Source organism: Phytophthora parasitica (genome assembly GCF_000247585.1).
Source record: "Phytophthora parasitica INRA-310 unplaced genomic scaffold supercont2.1, whole genome shotgun sequence".
Taxonomy (NCBI): domain Eukaryota; phylum Oomycota; class Peronosporomycetes; order Peronosporales; family Peronosporaceae; genus Phytophthora; species Phytophthora nicotianae.
Genome location: NW_008634126.1, coordinates 1,482,874 through 1,498,988, shown reverse-complemented (window position 1 = coordinate 1,498,988; position 16,115 = coordinate 1,482,874). Strand labels below are relative to the sequence as shown.

Sequence of the window (16,115 nt, the reverse complement as noted above, 5' to 3'; positions counted from 1 at the left end):
ACTATTTCGAGGACTTCCAGTTTCTCCTGATCCATTCTGGCAAAACAGGGCGAGGAAGAATGAGTGCGCGACGCTCGCTCAGTGACGCCAGTGCGAGCGACAGCGGCCGCGACGACGACGAGTTCCTCGACGCAGCCTTCGACGAGTTCGAGGAGCAGGATGCGCGCGGCTTCTTTGAGTCCTCCGCGTCCTCTACGTCTCCTCCGTCTCGTCGAAGCGCTAGTAGTCGTAGATCCAACGCCGCGCGCATGTTGGAGGCTCTTGAGGCGCTTTCCCACGAAGCGGAGGGCGAGGGTGTCCCTCAGTCGCTTCGAGGGTTATTGGAACAGCTACACAGCGGCGACAGCTCCGTGTTGGGCGGTATGTTCCCATTTTCTCAGTTACTTCAGGGCTCAGGCGGTAACCCGCGCTTCCAGCGTCTACTGGAGCAGATCGGAGCGGATCAACCGGCCCACACACAGATGGCAGCGTTGTCCGAGCTGTGTGAGACGCTGTCGCTGTCTACAGAGGAAGCTCTGGCGGTCTCAGGTTTCAATGTGGACAAGTTCGTCCCGGCCGTCGTGGCGCTTCTGCGCACTCCTACGTCCATGGAGCTGCTGCTACTGGCAGCCAGAGCACTCTCCACGATATTGGAGCTGTACCCAAGCTCTGCTATCCCCAGAGCGACAGCTGAACATGTGATCCCGTCGCTGTGTGAGAAGCTGCTGGAGATCGAATACATGGACGTGGCTGAGTTGGCCTTGCAGATTCTAGAAAAGATTGTGTGTAAATCTGAGCAGGCACTCAGTTCCACAGCCACAGTGTCCAATGCAGCGCAATTGTGCGCTCAATACAGAACGGAATTGATCCAGGAGAACGGGATCGTCGCGCTGCTGCAGTTTGTGGACTTTTTCCCGCTGGAAATCCAACGTCGCGCGGCTCGTATTGTGTGCCAGTTGTGTACAGACTTCCCTTTGTCCATGGAAGACAAACTACGCCAAGGACTGCCGTATATCACCAACTTGGTGCGATCATTCGACCACGAGATCTTAGAGAGCAGCTTTGCGTGCCTGCAGAAGCTCGGGGAAAGCACAGCGTTCGCTGACAACTCGGAATTCGCGTCCATGATCGCTACAGAGGAGATTTGCGGTCTGTTACTGACCAAACTCACGTCTTACGCCAGTCTGGATGGCTCCAGCAGCTCCTCGTCTCAATTATCCCCCACAGGCATCCTGCGCTTCCTCTCCTGTTTGCTGTCGTGTGTTCCAAGTGATCTGAGTGGAGTGACAGTCATCCCCAGTGCGTCACACCTGCGTTTTGTCAAGTTGCCGCCTATTGTGACGGCGTTATTGGCCAAGCAAGAAGTGATTTCCGATAACCAGCTAATTCGGGAGACTTTGAAGCTGGTGATCGCTGTTCTCCCCATTGCAGAGGAGCTCTCGTCCACCGAGACCATCCCACGCCCCATGCTCACGCTCGCGCACGAGATTTTGCCATTGATCATTCGAGTGTACGACGTGACGTCGCGTGCTGATGTCCGGTACGACTGTCTCGGTGTGATTTACCGTAGCTGCTCGTTGATGCATGCGAACGAGCAGCTTTTCACAGCCCAAGAACGAACCGAGTTATCTCGCCTTGCTGCTTTCCTGGCTCGAGTGCTGCGTCCCAATCGCAGCGACACCAAGAGCGACAAAGATCTGGCTCTAGTGGAGATTGCGTTGAGGATTATTGAGGTCCCGCTGCTGCATTCCGGTGCACGGGAGGCAGCCAAGGACATTTTTGAGCGACACGGCGTCGCTAGTATCATTCGCTTCTACGTTACTAGTGCCAAGGAAAATACAAGTGAAGGAGATATGCTGGAGATCCAGACGACGTCAGCTCGACTTGTTCGAGAATATCTAGGAGATGACAGCTCGATTGTCAGCATTATGACGCAGTTGGAGCAACTTGTGGAGCAGCTGCAAACAGCGCAAGCGTCCAATTCGGCCGATACTTCACTGTTTGATGTTCTATTGAAGCTCCGTGATTTTGTCGCTCAAGGAGAGGACTTCCTGACTGCCCATGAGATCGCTTGCAGTGGACTAGTGAAGGTTCTCATCCAGATTCTGTCAGATACTCGAGGCCAGCAAGCCTTTTCTCAAATGCTGGACGTGGAAGATGGCAGTGATGGGCGGGGGGTTGTGACGTCGCTCTTGCGGTGTTTGCAAGATTCGATTTCGTCGGAGAAAGATGCGTTCTCTGTTTCTACCACCGACGGATCGTCTGGCCTTTCATCTGGCAGCGTCGCGATTGATCTGGATCAGCTCACGCAACATATTAAAGTTCACGTGTTGATTGAGGAGACAAAGCCAGCAGCGGAGCCTGATAATGAAGACCAGAGTACCCAGACAGACTCTCGTGATACATCGGAGGAGTCTCCTCTCCGTGGGATGAAGACAACTTCGAAGCGGAATGGGAGAAACCACAAGGCCAACAACCGTACTGTACACGATACCGTTGTGTTGGTGGAGCCTCTTGCTCGAATCGAGACGATGGAGGACTTTATCGCCGACAAGTTGTTTGGTAGAGGAGGGAGCGCTGAGTCTATTCTCGACGAGTTGGCAGATACAGGAGAAGAGAATGAAAGCGGAGAGATTGACGAGAGTGGAGAGTTTGCCAATGATGTCGTGAAGCCCCGACGAGTGGTAGCGGTCTATAGAGGACAGGTTCTCCCGACAGATATGAGTATCTTGGAAGCGATCGTGAAGTTTGGAGGCGTAGAGACGAATAACAAGACGAACGAACGCTCTGAACCTGCAACGTCGTCTCGCTCTCGCATTTGGACTGCATCACCTCACGATATCACCTTCCGAGTCGCAGCCTCCTCGGATTCCAGCGTGTCTGAAGACGCTGTCAGCTCTGAGTCCAATGCTGACGACTCCAAGGTCGCTGTGGCTGTTCCTTCTGACTCCGAGACCGGCCAGTGGTGGGATGATGTGTGGGACTTGTTGCTATTACTGAAGCTGGTGCGAACGCAGTGCACTGGGAAGTTTGGAACGTCTCTCAATTTTGTCAACAGTTATCTGAGTCTCCAAGTGCGTCGCGCGTTGCAGCAGCCTGTGCGTGTGGTGACAAATTCCCTTCCGGAGTGGTGTTTCCGTCTTGTCAATGAGTTTGCGTTTGTGCTGGAGTTCGAGACGCGCTGTCATTTCATGTACGCGACGACGTGTGGATGTTCCAGAGCGATTCAGTATTTGTGTCGATCAGTGTGGAGGAAAGCCGTGATGGAGGAACCCGCAGCGCAGCAGACACGACCAAGCACTTCCAGTAGACGTCGGTATCGTGATGGATCGAGTCGTACTCGGACGTCTGGCTTGGATAATATCGCTCAGATGGTGAAGCTTCCTCGACTGAAGGTGCGAGTGGCACGTTCGCGTTTGTTGCAGTCGGCGATGAAGCTCGTGGCGATTTATGGCGGCAAGAAGGCAGTGATCGAGATTGAGTTCTTAGGGGAGGTTGGCACGGGCTTAGGACCCACTACGGAGTTCTTTACACTCGTGTGTCAGCAGATACAGTCCAAGCGGCTGCAGTTGTGGAGAGATGACGATCGAACTCCAGTGGATGAAGAGCAGAAGCGAGAGGCTGTTGACGACGATGAGGCCAAGACACAAGCCAATAGCTCCCTTGCCATTCGAGGATACCATCGTGTTGCAGTGTATCACTGCAGTAAGTGCAAGGCTCTTCATATCCCCACGTGCTCGGTGCATCGACAGCTCCTGACACACGAGAAGAAAGCAGACAAGGCAGCAAGTGACGGTGACGTTAAGCAAGCTAAAGCCAAGAGCTCAGAACGGCGACAGACGGCTAGAAACTCCATTCCACAGTGCGCACAGTGTCTTGATGACCACGACTGGCACTCCGCTGCTGTGTCCTGTGATTGCAGTGAAGAAAGCTACGGTAAAGCCAATGGATGTACGCTCAAGTGGTGGATCTTGAGTGACGAAGAGGCTCAGTATCTGGCCAAGGTCTTCCCTCGACACAGTAAGAAGGTCAACCATCCAGTGCTGCAGTGTGCACACTGCGATACCGTCAATTTCCCCGGTACAGATGCTGGTATTGTGGTGATGGATGGAGAGCGCATGGTCTCACGCTCAGGTCGACGCATGTTTGAGCGAGACTATCGTGCCGTGACCAAGCACGTGTCGCCGTTGTGTGAGGGAACGCCGTTGAATGTCATGACGTCTGCAATCACTCGCAGTGACGTGGATCTGCTAGTGGAGAACTTGGCACAAAGTCCAGAGGTGATGGAGTCTGAAGTGGAGTCGTTAAGTTACTTGAGTGAAGCGGCTGTCGCGAGTGTTAACGTGGGTGGAGGACCTCCCGTCACGGCTCCGTTTGGTCTGTATCCGAAGCCGTATCTTAGCGACGATGGTCTGGACGAGTCGAAATCGTCTATTGATACCGACTCAAGCGATGTTCCGAGTCTGGAAGCTGACGCGACGTCACTCAGCGGAGATGAAGTGGATGTATTGGCGTGGTTCCGGTTCTTGGGACGCTTTGTGGGTCAAGCGATCTTGGACGAACGGCTGTTGAATCTGCCGTTCGCTCGTCCGTTCCTGCGAGCGCTACGTGGCGAGAAGATGGTGGGCAGTGGCGTGAGTGTGGAGACGTCGCTCTCGTTCGTGGAAGAGCTGGATCCTGCCGTCGCCAACTCGCTGCGCTACTTGCACGATTTGGCAATGAAGTTCGAAGCGAAGGAACCGGAAGCTGATGCGTCAGAGATGGCTACGGAAGTGGATTCTCTGTGTCTTTCGTTCACAATGGTCGGCTCTGATGATACCCCACTGGAACGCGGCGGTCAGGACACTCCCGTGACGCTCAGTACACTACGTCGATATGTTTCACTGAATCTAGAGTTCCTACTGGACCGTACGATCAAGAGCCAAGTGCAAGCATTCAGACAAGGCTTCGAGCAGATCTGCGGCAATGGAGATCACCAGCTCTTCCGCTTCTTACAGGCATTCGACGTGCGTGAACTGGAGCAGCTACTGAGCGATCGAGGCACCGGCAACACCATGTGGGATCGCGACGGTGTCGACTTGCGTGAACACATGGTGTGCGACCACGGCTACACGGCCGACAGTCGTGCGATCGCCCACCTCGTGTCGATTCTGTGCGAGTTGTCGGTGGACGAGCAGAGGCTCTTTGTGCGCTTTGTGACGGGCGCTAACCGCCTGCCGTTGGGCGGGTTACGTAACCTCGAGCCCAAGCTCACGGTCGTTCGTAAACTTACTGAGTTGTCGGATGCCAACAGTATCGAGGAGAACGACGCCGTGTTGCCGTCTGCATCCACGTGTACCAATTACCTCAAGCTGCCAGACTATTCCACGCGCGAGATCATGAAGCAACGACTGCTGTACTGCATCAACGAAGGCCAGTGCAGCTTCCATCTCTCGTAAGCACACACGACAAAACGAAAAGGATGACGCCAATAGTGATGCGTTCAGCAAGTGAAAATGATCGTGTGCCAGCTGTGTGGGTATGTATTTGCAGCGATTCCTCTGCAGAATTAAGTGCCCGTTTCTATTTCTATTTACGTGTTGCCGACAACTTTGTTTTTTTTTTTAATGCAAACGATGGAAGTGGCAAAGTGGTTGATAAAATGTTTAAATAAGTTGCATGTCCGTTACAGAGGAAGTTGGTTTAAGCTAGTCTTTTCAGGAGTGTATTTCGCATGTAGGGACCCTATCACTTCGGATCGCCCTGGCCAAGAATGCACTTAAGCCCGTCAGACCTAATGTAAGTTTCGTGTCTGTGCCTACGCTCGACTCGATAAATAAACAACCAACTGGGCCTCGCACTCGGAAGCCTCGCCAGCTCTCGAGAGACGTTTGTAGCTCAGTCACTTGGGGGGTTGGAAAGCTCTCGTTCGCTTTCTCTCTCTTCTCTTGGATTGACCAGACGACACCTTTGGGTCCAGTCTCAAGACAAGAGAGGTGTCGTATTCTCTGCGTCTTTCTGCTGTCTAGCAACACTGCTGACTGCGACGCAGCTCGTCACGCGAGTACCACACGCGGCGCTTGTAGTCGGCGTCGAAGCTCGAGCGCGCGGGGATCTCCACCACGTTAACGTCGTCGTCGAAGCTGATGCGGCGGTCGTGACTGCACGCTCGGATGCGCAGAATGCCATCGTCCTCCTCGCCATCCGAGTCGTCGTCCGTCTCGGCCAGTGAGTCACACGTCGACGTACGAGCGCGTGCCTTCTTGCCAGGCTTAACGACTTCCACGCTGACCTTACGCGGTGCGCCCTGCATGGCGATGGCCATCCAGTCATCGTTGTCATCGTCGTCCTCCTGCTCGGGGGCGCCACTGCCGTCCATGCGGAAGTATTCGCGGACGTTCACGACGCTCTTGGTGCGCTGCCTCATGGTTCTGTTTTTTATTTTTTGTTGTTGTTTTTCTGGGAGTTTTTAACTGCTGCGAAAGGTGAAGCGAAGCGGAAGAGTGTTCGGCTTCCCTGTATGCTTCAATACCGACTGGCTGCTGCTGAACGGTGCTATGAGGCCTTTATCAAAGAGGAAGGAAGAGCACTGTGTTGCCACGAGTCTTTTCGGTAAATGAATTCACAAAGGCGGGGAGAGTTGCGGGCGACCAGCATGAGCCAATGACAGGGCACGCGACGATCGGACGACCAGACGAGGCAAGTTCCGACCCCTATCCCGCTCAACGTTCTACTTTTGCGCCCTTGTACTTGGTTTTTGTATGGGCTGATGCCGTCGTGTTGTGTCACAGCCGGCCACCAAAAAGCGCTCGAGCCCCACGATGAGGCGTGTGCAGCGCCAGCTTTCTGCCCGCCGGCTGGGTGCGTCGAGCGTAGGAAATCCACCAAAGGATGATCGTTGTCGCAGTGCGAGGCACGAGATGATCGCCGTGGAAAAAAAAAAAAATATCGACGACGAGCGCTGTGTTTGGCGCGTCGGTGGGTGCCACAACCACCAGCGCATTGTCGTGGCGCAGAGGCCAGAAGTGGCTGGAGAACAGGCGATTGCCATCCGTTTCCGGGTTGACACGAAAGGATTCTTTTGCTGCGGATATTTGCTACAGTTATTAGAGCATCGAATGGAGGCTGCAGGCGGCGCTGTAGCGGTAGGCCACCTACGCTTTCCACGTCATGTCTCTGTAAGGCACAAGTTCCCTCCTTCCTCGTCTGCGAGGGACCGTTCATCGACGTCGAAGAGGGCTCTTTCGTCCTCTTCAATAGCGTGGGACGTGCGTCAGCGAAGATCCCAGGCATTCGATAGCTCGCTTGCTGTGTGTAGATTCTGAGCCTCCATGCAGAGATAACAAAGGAAACCCCTTTTGCTGCCATCGCACGCCAGCGCTGATCACTACTATACAATTGCACTCAAGTGCACATGTAGAAGCCGTCGACGAAAGATATCGTTGAGGGGAAGTCTCCTCAGTTTTCGCGATGGTCCGACTGGCTGGACTGACTCCATGCCGCGTCGCGCGCAGAGACCATGCAACCGGATAGAGGGTTAGGCAACGAGTCAGACAGAAAGGCTTCAACCTACAGTACGATTTGCAAAATAGGCTTGACAAAAATGCATGGAAAACTACATACCAAAAAAAAAAAAAAAAAATTTCAAAATCAGCGCCACGAGCTCCGCTTTTGTCGTCGGCGACGATGGACGGCGGCTCTGATTCGAACACTCTCCCTTTGTGTGAACGACAGCGACAGTATCTGTACGCTTTTGTCGCCGCGATGCGCTCAAAAATCAGCCACGAAAAAACCACAAACCAGTTTTTGTTTTTTTGGCTAGCGCTATGCTAGCGACTCGATTCAGTCTCGTTACCGCGTGCCGGTCTGGCAGGTATCGTTGTGTCGGCTCGCCGCAACCTCCGATTGCCTTCCCCAACGACCGCATGGTCGAGACGTCGCGGGAGTGCCCGTTTGTTAAGCTAGCTTGCTTACATGTATTAAGTCGGCGTTTCAGTGCCACCGTGAGCTCCTCTCGCGGCAAACAGGACTGCAAGTGCAAGTGCATGTAAGTACCAAGCCGGAGTCATGCTCAGCTCATACAGATCCATGTACGGAGGATAAAGCAGGAGGATCCTCATGAACAGCGCAGTGTGGGTCGCGCTGGACCAACGAGATCCGGTGTAGAAATCGCTCTCGTCTCTTGACGTGTCAATTCCCCTAAGCTTGCACACTTTGTCGCATTGAGACTCTGGTCTCTGGTTCTTCGCACTGGCATCGTTTCAGAAGTCCGCTTTCTCAGCGCCCAAATGCTCGTGAGTAATATACTGTCACCGCTGCCACCACCCACAGCATCGCAAAACTCTGGAACGCTGGACAAGTTGTCGATTTCTTTCGCATCGGAGCAGATGGCTCTCGTTGCAACACGTCTGACGTCGGCATTGCTGGACAATTAATTACTCATCGCAACAGCACGTAGGCGCTTGACACCTCGAAGCTTACAGCCCCATTGTAATGGCGCCAAGCCGACCATCACCACGAAAGCGACCAACAGCAGGACAAGTCGATCATGGTGAGCGGCGGCTCGGATGACATCCGGTGAACATGCCGACGCCCTGTACGCCCTCTCGATGCCACCACCATGTAGAAGTGGTCGCTCCAATCGCGGCGCGGCATCCCGCGACCGCCAAATGAGAGCACGCCAGGTCACAACCCTCCGAGATCCACACCAATGTGATGGCGATCCGGCTAGAGGAAGCGACGTTTGTTTGGTGTCTTCGGCCGTGGTTGGAACGACAACCAACACGTGTAGACGTTGATGAACGATACATTATCCTGACACTGCACGAATGACTTGCTGCATTCGTTGGACTAACGTTAGATAGACAAAAGTTCGAATGCTTTTGCAACAAGCACACGCCGCAACGTTCGATCAGAGCTCTCGTCGGAGTGATTGCTTGTCAAGTTGAAGAGAAGTTGCCTTTTTTGGGCTAGTGGCACACAAGCAGTTCGGTGATCAAAGAGGTGCATGTTGTACATTGTCGAGGCTGCAGCTAATAAATACGCCTAGCGCTCACAGTGCCACAGCGCGCTCTACCATCTCTACCAGCTCTGGGCGGAGCTGCAACAACTCGCGCGCTACATCAAGAGAGACCTGGTGGTAGTAGAAGTACCGTGTTAAAACTCATGGCAAAATGCATGGCAAACCTATCTCATTACGCACCCATTTGCGCTTGCGAGTGTTCTCAGCCCAGTCCTCGAAGACCTGTGTGACCTCGAGCCTGAAGCCGTAGAAACGACAGGACTTGCCCTGTTGACTGGCGAAGTCCAGTGTGCCTAGTGATCCAATAATCTTCCCCGTCACCTGCAGCAAAAGCACCGACAGTAAATAACTCGCTTGGCAACTGATACAATGAAAAGCTTGTAGACGCACCCCCGCTTCCTCGTCGGCCTCACGCAGTGCACACTCCACGGCAGACTCGTCGTTCTCCCAGCCGCCCTTGGGTAGAATCCACTGCGTCGGGTGCTTGGAGCTCGAGATGAGCAAGAACTCGTTGCTGGTGTCCACGCGACGCGAGACTACGATGCATGCTAGCAGCCGCGTGTTACCGTCGTAGCGCTGCTTGTCACGCCCCACACGAGACTGAAGCAGGCGGCTCGACAGGCGCGTGAGCCCGCCATCTGGCACGTCCTTGTGCATGCCCGTGGGGCTGTGCTTGTTGGGCGGCGACAGCTTGGGCTGCACCACAGCAGCGTCCGAATGGCGGTCGCTGTTCTCAGTCATTGCGGTGGGGGTGAGGACAAGCGCGTCAGGAATAGACTGAGCAGGAATAGCGGCGAGCGTCTAGCGGAATGACGGTCGATTCCTGAGTGTTGCTAGTCTCAGGATTACCTCATCTATCTATAACCTTCGTTAACACATGTTACTATTTCTGTAAATCAAGTGTAAAATAACTAGCATAAATGATAAATGCGTCTGTCTTAATCGAAATCATTCCTGCTATTGTCACGGGTAGCGCAATTGTGATTTGTGACGGATCGCCTTGAATTGACAGGTAGTTCAACTTCACCTGTTCGCACTTTTCGCCACCGTCCGACTGCACAACTCTGCGTAGTAGGAGCCGAAGGAGCCAAGTAATCTCACGACACTAGTCGACTTTACACCAAGCAATCACTTAGCAACCATTCGCGGCGGCGAGTGGAAGTCGTCACGTCCAAATTCTCCAAAGACTCCACCCTACAGCGGACTCATTGTGGTCATGTTGGGCAACTCTCGTGATCGTATGGCCTGCCGTTTCATCGGAGACTACGGTCTCCTGGTTTCGCACAAGGTAGCTGGACGGACTTTAACGACAAATATACGGTGGATAGCTGGTTCGAGACGATGGCGCTCGCGTTTCCAGTTAAGACTGGCATCAACCTTTCGACAAGGCCAAGATTTATGGCGCCGGTCAGGTCGAGAGGAATATATGGGGGAAAGTCATCCGGAAGGGCATCCCCAATGGCACCTGGAGACGTAAAGCTCTCGTCATCATTACGAAACTCTACCTTGGCTTCGAGAGTGCTGGTTCCAATTTAGGGCATCAAGCAGCCACTCAAGAGGCTGCAACTGGACTATGCGGACCTCGTGTACCACCACCGATGGGAGGTTTTCAAGTACACCGAGACTGTGCGAGCCATGCACTTCGTTATCAATAAGGGGTGGGCGCTCTACTGGTGCAAGCTCTTAAAGCTCAGCGGATTTCGAGGAAGCGTGTGGCATCGCCTCTCGTCCGTCCCAGTGTTGACCAGGCCGAATACAATCCGATCAAGCGCTCCAATGTGGAGTTCGAGTACGTTGACCTGTATAGGTCACGCAAGGTGCAATGTGTGGATTAGGAGGCTTCGTATACAGTAAATTCCTCACTTACAAGCAATACTTTCCAATTGCTTTAAATCTCTGAAAACCTATCGTTCTTCAGCTTGTAGTATGGCTAATGTAGCATTTCCAAGCTCGAGAGGCTATGAATTACCGCCACTGATGACGATCTGTGTATGCCACTACAGAAACTGCGCTCGCATCATCTCAGCTCCATCGGGCTTCGATAGCTCCGGCACAAACGGAATTAGCGAGTCGATCTCTGCCTTCACTTCCGGAGTAATCTTCTCCAACGCCTCAAGTGCCTTGAGGTTCTGCCCCAGTTGCTCCAACGTCTTGGCACCAATCATGACCGTCGACACATTCTCGTTACTGACACACCAGGCGACAGCCAACTCTGCCATAGAGATACCGAGCTTTTCAGCCAGAGGCTTCAGCTTGTCTGCCTTGGCCACACGCTCCGCGAAATCTGGCGAAAAAGACTTGAAAAGCGGATTGGCCATACGGGAACCCTCAGGCGTCCCAGCACTGTACTTGCCGGTCAGTGCCCCATACGCAAGAGGCGACCAAGTCGTAAGACCGAGCTTGTACTTCTTGTACAAATCGACATACTCGAACTCGACCTTGTTGCGATCCAAGATACTATAGATCGTCTGCTCCACGATGGGCCGGATCAGTCCGAGACGGTCGGCGATCTCGCACGCTTCGATGATCTCAGCAGCGCTCCACTGACTGGTGCCCCAGTAGAAGGCCCAGCCTTGGTTGATCACGTAGTTCATAGCTCGGACAGTCTCCTCGATGGGCGTGTACGGCTCGGGGCGGTGGCAGAAGATGACGTCGACGTATTCCTGCTCCAACCTCTTCAGCGACGCCTTCGTGCCTTCCACAATATGCTTACGACTCAAACCCATCTCGTTTGGACGTCGTTCCGCCATGAAATCCTTAGGTCCGAAGAAGATCTTGGTGGTGATGACGAGGTCCTCACGGCTCCAGGTCCCTTCCGCGATGCCTTTCTTGATAGCTGCGCCCATGTTCTTCTCCGCGAGACCTCCGCCGTATACTTCTGCGTTGTCGAAGAAGTTGACACCGTGTTCGAAGGCTAGCTTCATCATGTCGTACCAGGCGTCGGCGGTGTACTTGTCATTGACGTCCATCCAGCTACCAAGCGAGAGCTTGGAAACGAGAAGACCGGAATTTCCGAGGAAACGATAGGTCATACGGGCGGACTTGGGGTTGGAAGGCATGATGTTTGAGGTGTTGGTTGTTGTTGGAGGTAAATTCCAAAATGACCGCGGTTCTTTCGACAATGGAGTACATTGAACTTCTTGCGTTCTGTTTTCATATACTCAAAACAGCTGCGAGATTACGGTGTAGATTCCAAGTTCGAGCTAAAATCACCTTCTAGACGTGAGGCAATTGAATGGGCCACGGAAATCACTGGGTTGAACTAATTAAGTGTGACTTCACCTACAAGGTCAAAAAGGACTCAAACACTCAGCCTGAGATTATTGTAGCAGGAGAGCTTGAGCGTCTCGAAGCTGTCGAGGAGACTGTCAGTGAATCCGACAACATCGTCACTCAGCTCATAGACGCCTACCGCCAAGTGGCATAGTAATCATACCAACAAGTGGTTTGTCGCATTTGGGTTAAGCAATCTCACTGGGATTACTTGATAATTGTATTGCGTTCAGAATCTTACTACAAATGATACAATACACTTTTTTTTTTATTATTCATACCTAGCGGTTAAGCAATCAAAACGTATTCTTTTTCATCTGCGGTTAAGCAATCACATACCATGATATTCAAGCATGTTATCTAACCACACTGTATTACTCATGGACACGTTTTGTCGGCCAAGTTGATTCGGAAGTTGCATAGGACTAAGCTACGGAAATCTGGTCGTGATGTTCTATCTCACTTTTGAATTCACCACAACACCAGCAAATCTTCACACCATCCACTAAACACCATAACTATGTCGACCACCGGTAACAAGACGCAACGTATGCCTTATCGGTTTCTCGGCAACTCTGGTCTCCTCGTCTCCAAGCTTTCGCTCGGCAGCTGGATGGACTACGACGAAAAGTTCACCCCCGACGCTTGGTACGACTTGATGAAGATGGCCTACCAGCACGGTGTCAATCTCTTCGACAACGCCGAAATTTACGGTCGTGGTCAAGCGGAGAGGAACATGGGAGCTGCTATCAAAAAGGGCATCGCTGAGGGCACTTGGAGCCGTGAGGATCTCGTGATCACGACCAAGATATTCTACGGTTCAAAGGGTTTCCCCGAAGGTCCATTCGGTAAGGGTCCGGAGAAGGGATTGCCGCCTAATGAGCAAGGCCTGACTCGCAAACACATCGTGGAAGGCATCAAAGCCTCACTGAAGAGACTGCAACTGGACTACGTTGATGTTATCTTCTGCCACCGCGCTGATGTCTTCACTCCCATCGAGGAAACAGTGCGTACGATGAACTTCGTGATCGACCAGGGCTGGGCTTTCTACTGGGGAACCAGTTCGTGGAGTGCGGCTCAGATCACTGAGGCCTGTGAGATCGCCGATCGTCTGGGACTAGCGCGCCCGATCGTGGAGCAGCCAGAGTACAATCTGATGGAGCGCAACAAGGTCGAGTTCGAGTACATTGATCTGTTCAAGAAGTACAAGCTTGGACTCACGACGTGGTCGCCACTTGCCTTCGGTACGCTCACTGGCAAGTACAGTACTGGAGGTGGTGATGGCTCGCGTCTTCGAACGCCAGAGTGGTCTGCTGTCGTCCCTGATTTCGCCGAGCGCGTGGCGAAGGCTGAGAAGCTGAAACCTATTGCAGAAGAACTGGGAGTCCCGATGGCCCACCTCGCCATTGCTTGGTGTGCCAGCAACGACAACGTCAGCACTGTTCTCCTTGGCGCAAAGACCCCATCACAGCTCGAACAGAACCTAAAAGCTCTCGAAGTGCTACCGCTTCTTACTGCTGACGTGAAGGCCAAGATTGATGCAGCACTCCCATTTGTGCCTCACGCACCGGATGAGGACTGGGCGTCTATGATCCGTCAGCGTCACTTGTAGGTCTGCAGTATTTGATTTATCTTTCCAACATTTTGTTGGCAATAATTGATCACGAGTGGTGAGTAGAGACTCTGGTGAGCTTCATTATTACTTAGTAGGTTCCGTCACGGCAAGTACGTAGTGGGTCTTTAAGTATCGATAGTGCCGTCATCAGATGCTCAAAAATGATAAACCACAGAAAGCAATTTTCAACACGTCCTTCTATTTCTTCACTAAGTACGTGGATGCTCAAGCTAAAGATGACCCCATGGACTTGCATTAAGTAGTCTTCCTCAGACGATACATGTTAACCAGCGAGGCTTCCAAGTTGTTACCCATTCTCTGTAGTTTCTTGTCTGGACTGGCCTGAGCCGCCTTGAACACCCTGAGCAACTCTCGGTCCTCGAAGTGAGCTCTAAAAGTGGAGATCATAGGTGTTTTTGTACCAGTGTTTGCGTTCGCCACGCTAACATATTCCAACCACGTCTTGAGATTTGGGGCTGTCAGGAGGTCGTCCACCTTTTCCGTGTTTAGCTTTAATGCCTTAAAGGCATCGTCAATTGGCGTGTCTTTCACCTTCCACTCGTCTATCTGCATCTTCACCAGTTTGGATGCGATATCATCCGCAGTGTCTGGCTTTGCCGCCACTCCAGCCATCTTCATCAGGTCTCCCTTGTCGTACTTCCCCGACAAAAAGGTGAAGATTGCACGGTCCGGGTCGTCTTTCACAACCATGCGCGTGTAAGCGACCCACACGTTAAAGTCCGAGTTATCAAAGAGTTTGTTCCCGGCCTTGTCGAGTTTGATCTTCCCGAAGACGTACTCCGGGGTTTTTCCTTTCTTGGCCCATCTAAAGTACGTATCTGGTGTGATTTTCGACTTGAACAGGTTTGGAATCTTCTTAAGTTTGTCGATGCCTGGGATTTTCTTGATCGACTGGAGACCAGGGATCGACTTTATGCTGATCGCCCTCTGTTCGTCATCTGCGGTGACAGTGGAGGTCTTGGTCGAGACATCGTTGCTCTCCGCGGTTAGCGACCGACTCAAAGTCTGGAATGCGGATTCAGGAAGAACACCTTTTACTGCCGCGGAGGCAGGATCGAGAGTAGCGAAGATGGACGCCGCTGCAGCAGAACGAAGTAGTGGAAGCGCATTGTCTCTACTGGGGGCTTGAGAACAATATTGAGAATGGGGTGTTTTGAGAAGAATCACGAAGTGATTCCGATACATGTAATATACTAGTACCTGCCATTGGCCACCATGAAAGCACCTGTTCGCAAACCTTGTCACGAGATGTACTTTTGGGATTTGGTGAGCAGAAGAGCGACAGTGACTGTCGTTCTGTCGAAAGTCTCCCAAAGCCGAACCGACTTTATAATATTAAATATGAAGTCAAATGTGTAACGGTAACCTGTCGAGTCCTTTGTCAAGCACAATGTGCACGTTCCTAGGTACTTAAAGCGTTATATTACCAACTATGGCGCAATTATCGTAAATTTCGAGCCGCCAGATATGGTGTAAGTTCTTGTTTCATTTGGGCATTCTGCTGCAGCGCAAATGCTGTATTAATGGGTGCGTTGGACGCATGAGAACAAGTACAGGCCCCTTGGTACACTAGAAGCTCATATATCATCATTGCTTTTATCGCTTTCTATGTATTAAATATTGTAATTTCCGGTCAAATTTGCCAATGCTGGCCCGTTCTGTAACCTGTGTTGAATCCCCCGATACAAAATTCAAGCTATTCGGAAACCGACAGACACAGCGACAGATGGCACCAAGTTTAAGACCGATGTCGTACTTTATGTGATGTTTAGTGAACTCAAGTGATTAAGCCGATTGGATCGGTTTTTGGGTCTACATGGCTCGGTCGGTTCAATCAACCCACCTTTGGAAACTTCGACTAGAACCCACAATTTATGTGCCCTTTACAATCTCAGAAGCTCACATCGTTTTTGCTCCAGCCAATCCCAAATATCTATCTTCCCACGTGATGGTGTGCTTCTATGAAGTCACCTCAAGTGATCCTCTACTATTAACACATGTACGGTATTTTTATGGATGTACAAAGAGTGGATCACGGTCTCAGCCTGCAGACATCCATTGATCTAAATGGACACCTGTGCAATTCAGGCCCTGCTCCTTCAATGGGTGCCTCGGTCGGGGAATATACTATCTCTTCGTGCCCGAGTGATGCAAATTTGCATCATCGGTCATTTTCTTGAAAACCACTTGGATTTGTGGCAATTTGAAATTACCAATCAAAAGCCC

At 52.1% G+C, this 16,115-nt stretch overlaps 6 protein-coding genes across 6 annotated transcripts; 2 read left to right on the top strand and 4 right to left on the bottom strand.

Annotated features, from left to right (window-relative positions):
• Positions 1–7: 7 nt before the first annotated feature.
• On the top strand, positions 8–5,655 carry PPTG_00375 (hypothetical protein). The gene has a single exon (XM_008891759.1). It carries the CDS (start codon positions 60–62, stop codon positions 5,415–5,417), a length of 5,358 nt encoding a protein of 1,785 aa, XP_008890007.1. The 5' UTR covers positions 8–59; the 3' UTR covers positions 5,418–5,655.
• Positions 5,570–6,659, bottom strand: PPTG_00374 (hypothetical protein). The gene has a single exon (XM_008891758.1). It carries the CDS (start codon positions 6,383–6,385, stop codon positions 5,984–5,986), a length of 402 nt encoding a protein of 133 aa, XP_008890006.1. The 5' UTR covers positions 6,386–6,659; the 3' UTR covers positions 5,570–5,983.
• A 923-nt stretch (positions 6,660–7,582) lies between these two features.
• Positions 7,583–9,839, bottom strand: PPTG_00373 (hypothetical protein). The gene is made up of 3 exons (XM_008891757.1): positions 9,371–9,839; positions 9,161–9,301; positions 7,583–9,091 (listed from the first exon to the last, which is right to left on the bottom strand). Exons 1-3 carry the CDS (start codon positions 9,719–9,721, stop codon positions 9,011–9,013), a joined length of 573 nt encoding a protein of 190 aa, XP_008890005.1. The 5' UTR covers positions 9,722–9,839; the 3' UTR covers positions 7,583–9,010.
• Positions 9,840–10,757: 918 nt separating this feature from the next.
• PPTG_00372 (hypothetical protein) lies at positions 10,758–12,362 on the bottom strand. Its single transcript, XM_008891756.1, has one exon. It carries the CDS (start codon positions 12,037–12,039, stop codon positions 10,978–10,980), a length of 1,062 nt encoding a protein of 353 aa, XP_008890004.1. The 5' UTR covers positions 12,040–12,362; the 3' UTR covers positions 10,758–10,977.
• A 250-nt stretch (positions 12,363–12,612) lies between these two features.
• Positions 12,613–14,064, top strand: PPTG_00371 (hypothetical protein). The gene has a single exon (XM_008891755.1). It carries the CDS (start codon positions 12,774–12,776, stop codon positions 13,863–13,865), a length of 1,092 nt encoding a protein of 363 aa, XP_008890003.1. The 5' UTR covers positions 12,613–12,773; the 3' UTR covers positions 13,866–14,064.
• Positions 14,065–14,123: 59 nt separating this feature from the next.
• On the bottom strand, positions 14,124–15,106 carry PPTG_00370 (hypothetical protein; the record flags this gene model as incomplete). Its single annotated transcript, XM_008891754.1, has 2 exons — positions 14,124–15,003; positions 15,090–15,106. The coding sequence occupies 2 exons, from the start codon at positions 15,104–15,106 to the stop codon at positions 14,124–14,126; spliced, it is 897 nt and encodes a 298-aa protein (XP_008890002.1).
• Between the last annotated feature and the right edge of the window lie 1,009 nt (positions 15,107–16,115).

Coding starts and splice junctions, on each gene's coding strand:
- PPTG_00375 (XM_008891759.1), top strand. CDS start 60: ATGAGTGCGCGACGCTCGCTCAGTGACGCCAGTGCGAGCGACAGCGGC.
- PPTG_00371 (XM_008891755.1), top strand. CDS start 12,774: ATGTCGACCACCGGTAACAAGACGCAACGTATGCCTTATCGGTTTCTC.
- PPTG_00373 (XM_008891757.1), bottom strand. CDS start 9,721: ATGACTGAGAACAGCGACCGCCATTCGGACGCTGCTGTGGTGCAGCCC. Junction 9,302..9,370: donor AGGCCGACGAGGAAGCGGGG/GTGCGTCTACAA, acceptor CTTTTGCTGCAG/GTGACGGGGAAGATTATTGG. Junction 9,092..9,160: donor ACACTCGCAAGCGCAAATGG/GTGCGTAATGAG, acceptor TACTACCACCAG/GTCTCTCTTGATGTAGCGCG.
- PPTG_00372 (XM_008891756.1), bottom strand. CDS start 12,039: ATGCCTTCCAACCCCAAGTCCGCCCGTATGACCTATCGTTTCCTCGGA.
- PPTG_00374 (XM_008891758.1), bottom strand. CDS start 6,385: ATGAGGCAGCGCACCAAGAGCGTCGTGAACGTCCGCGAATACTTCCGC.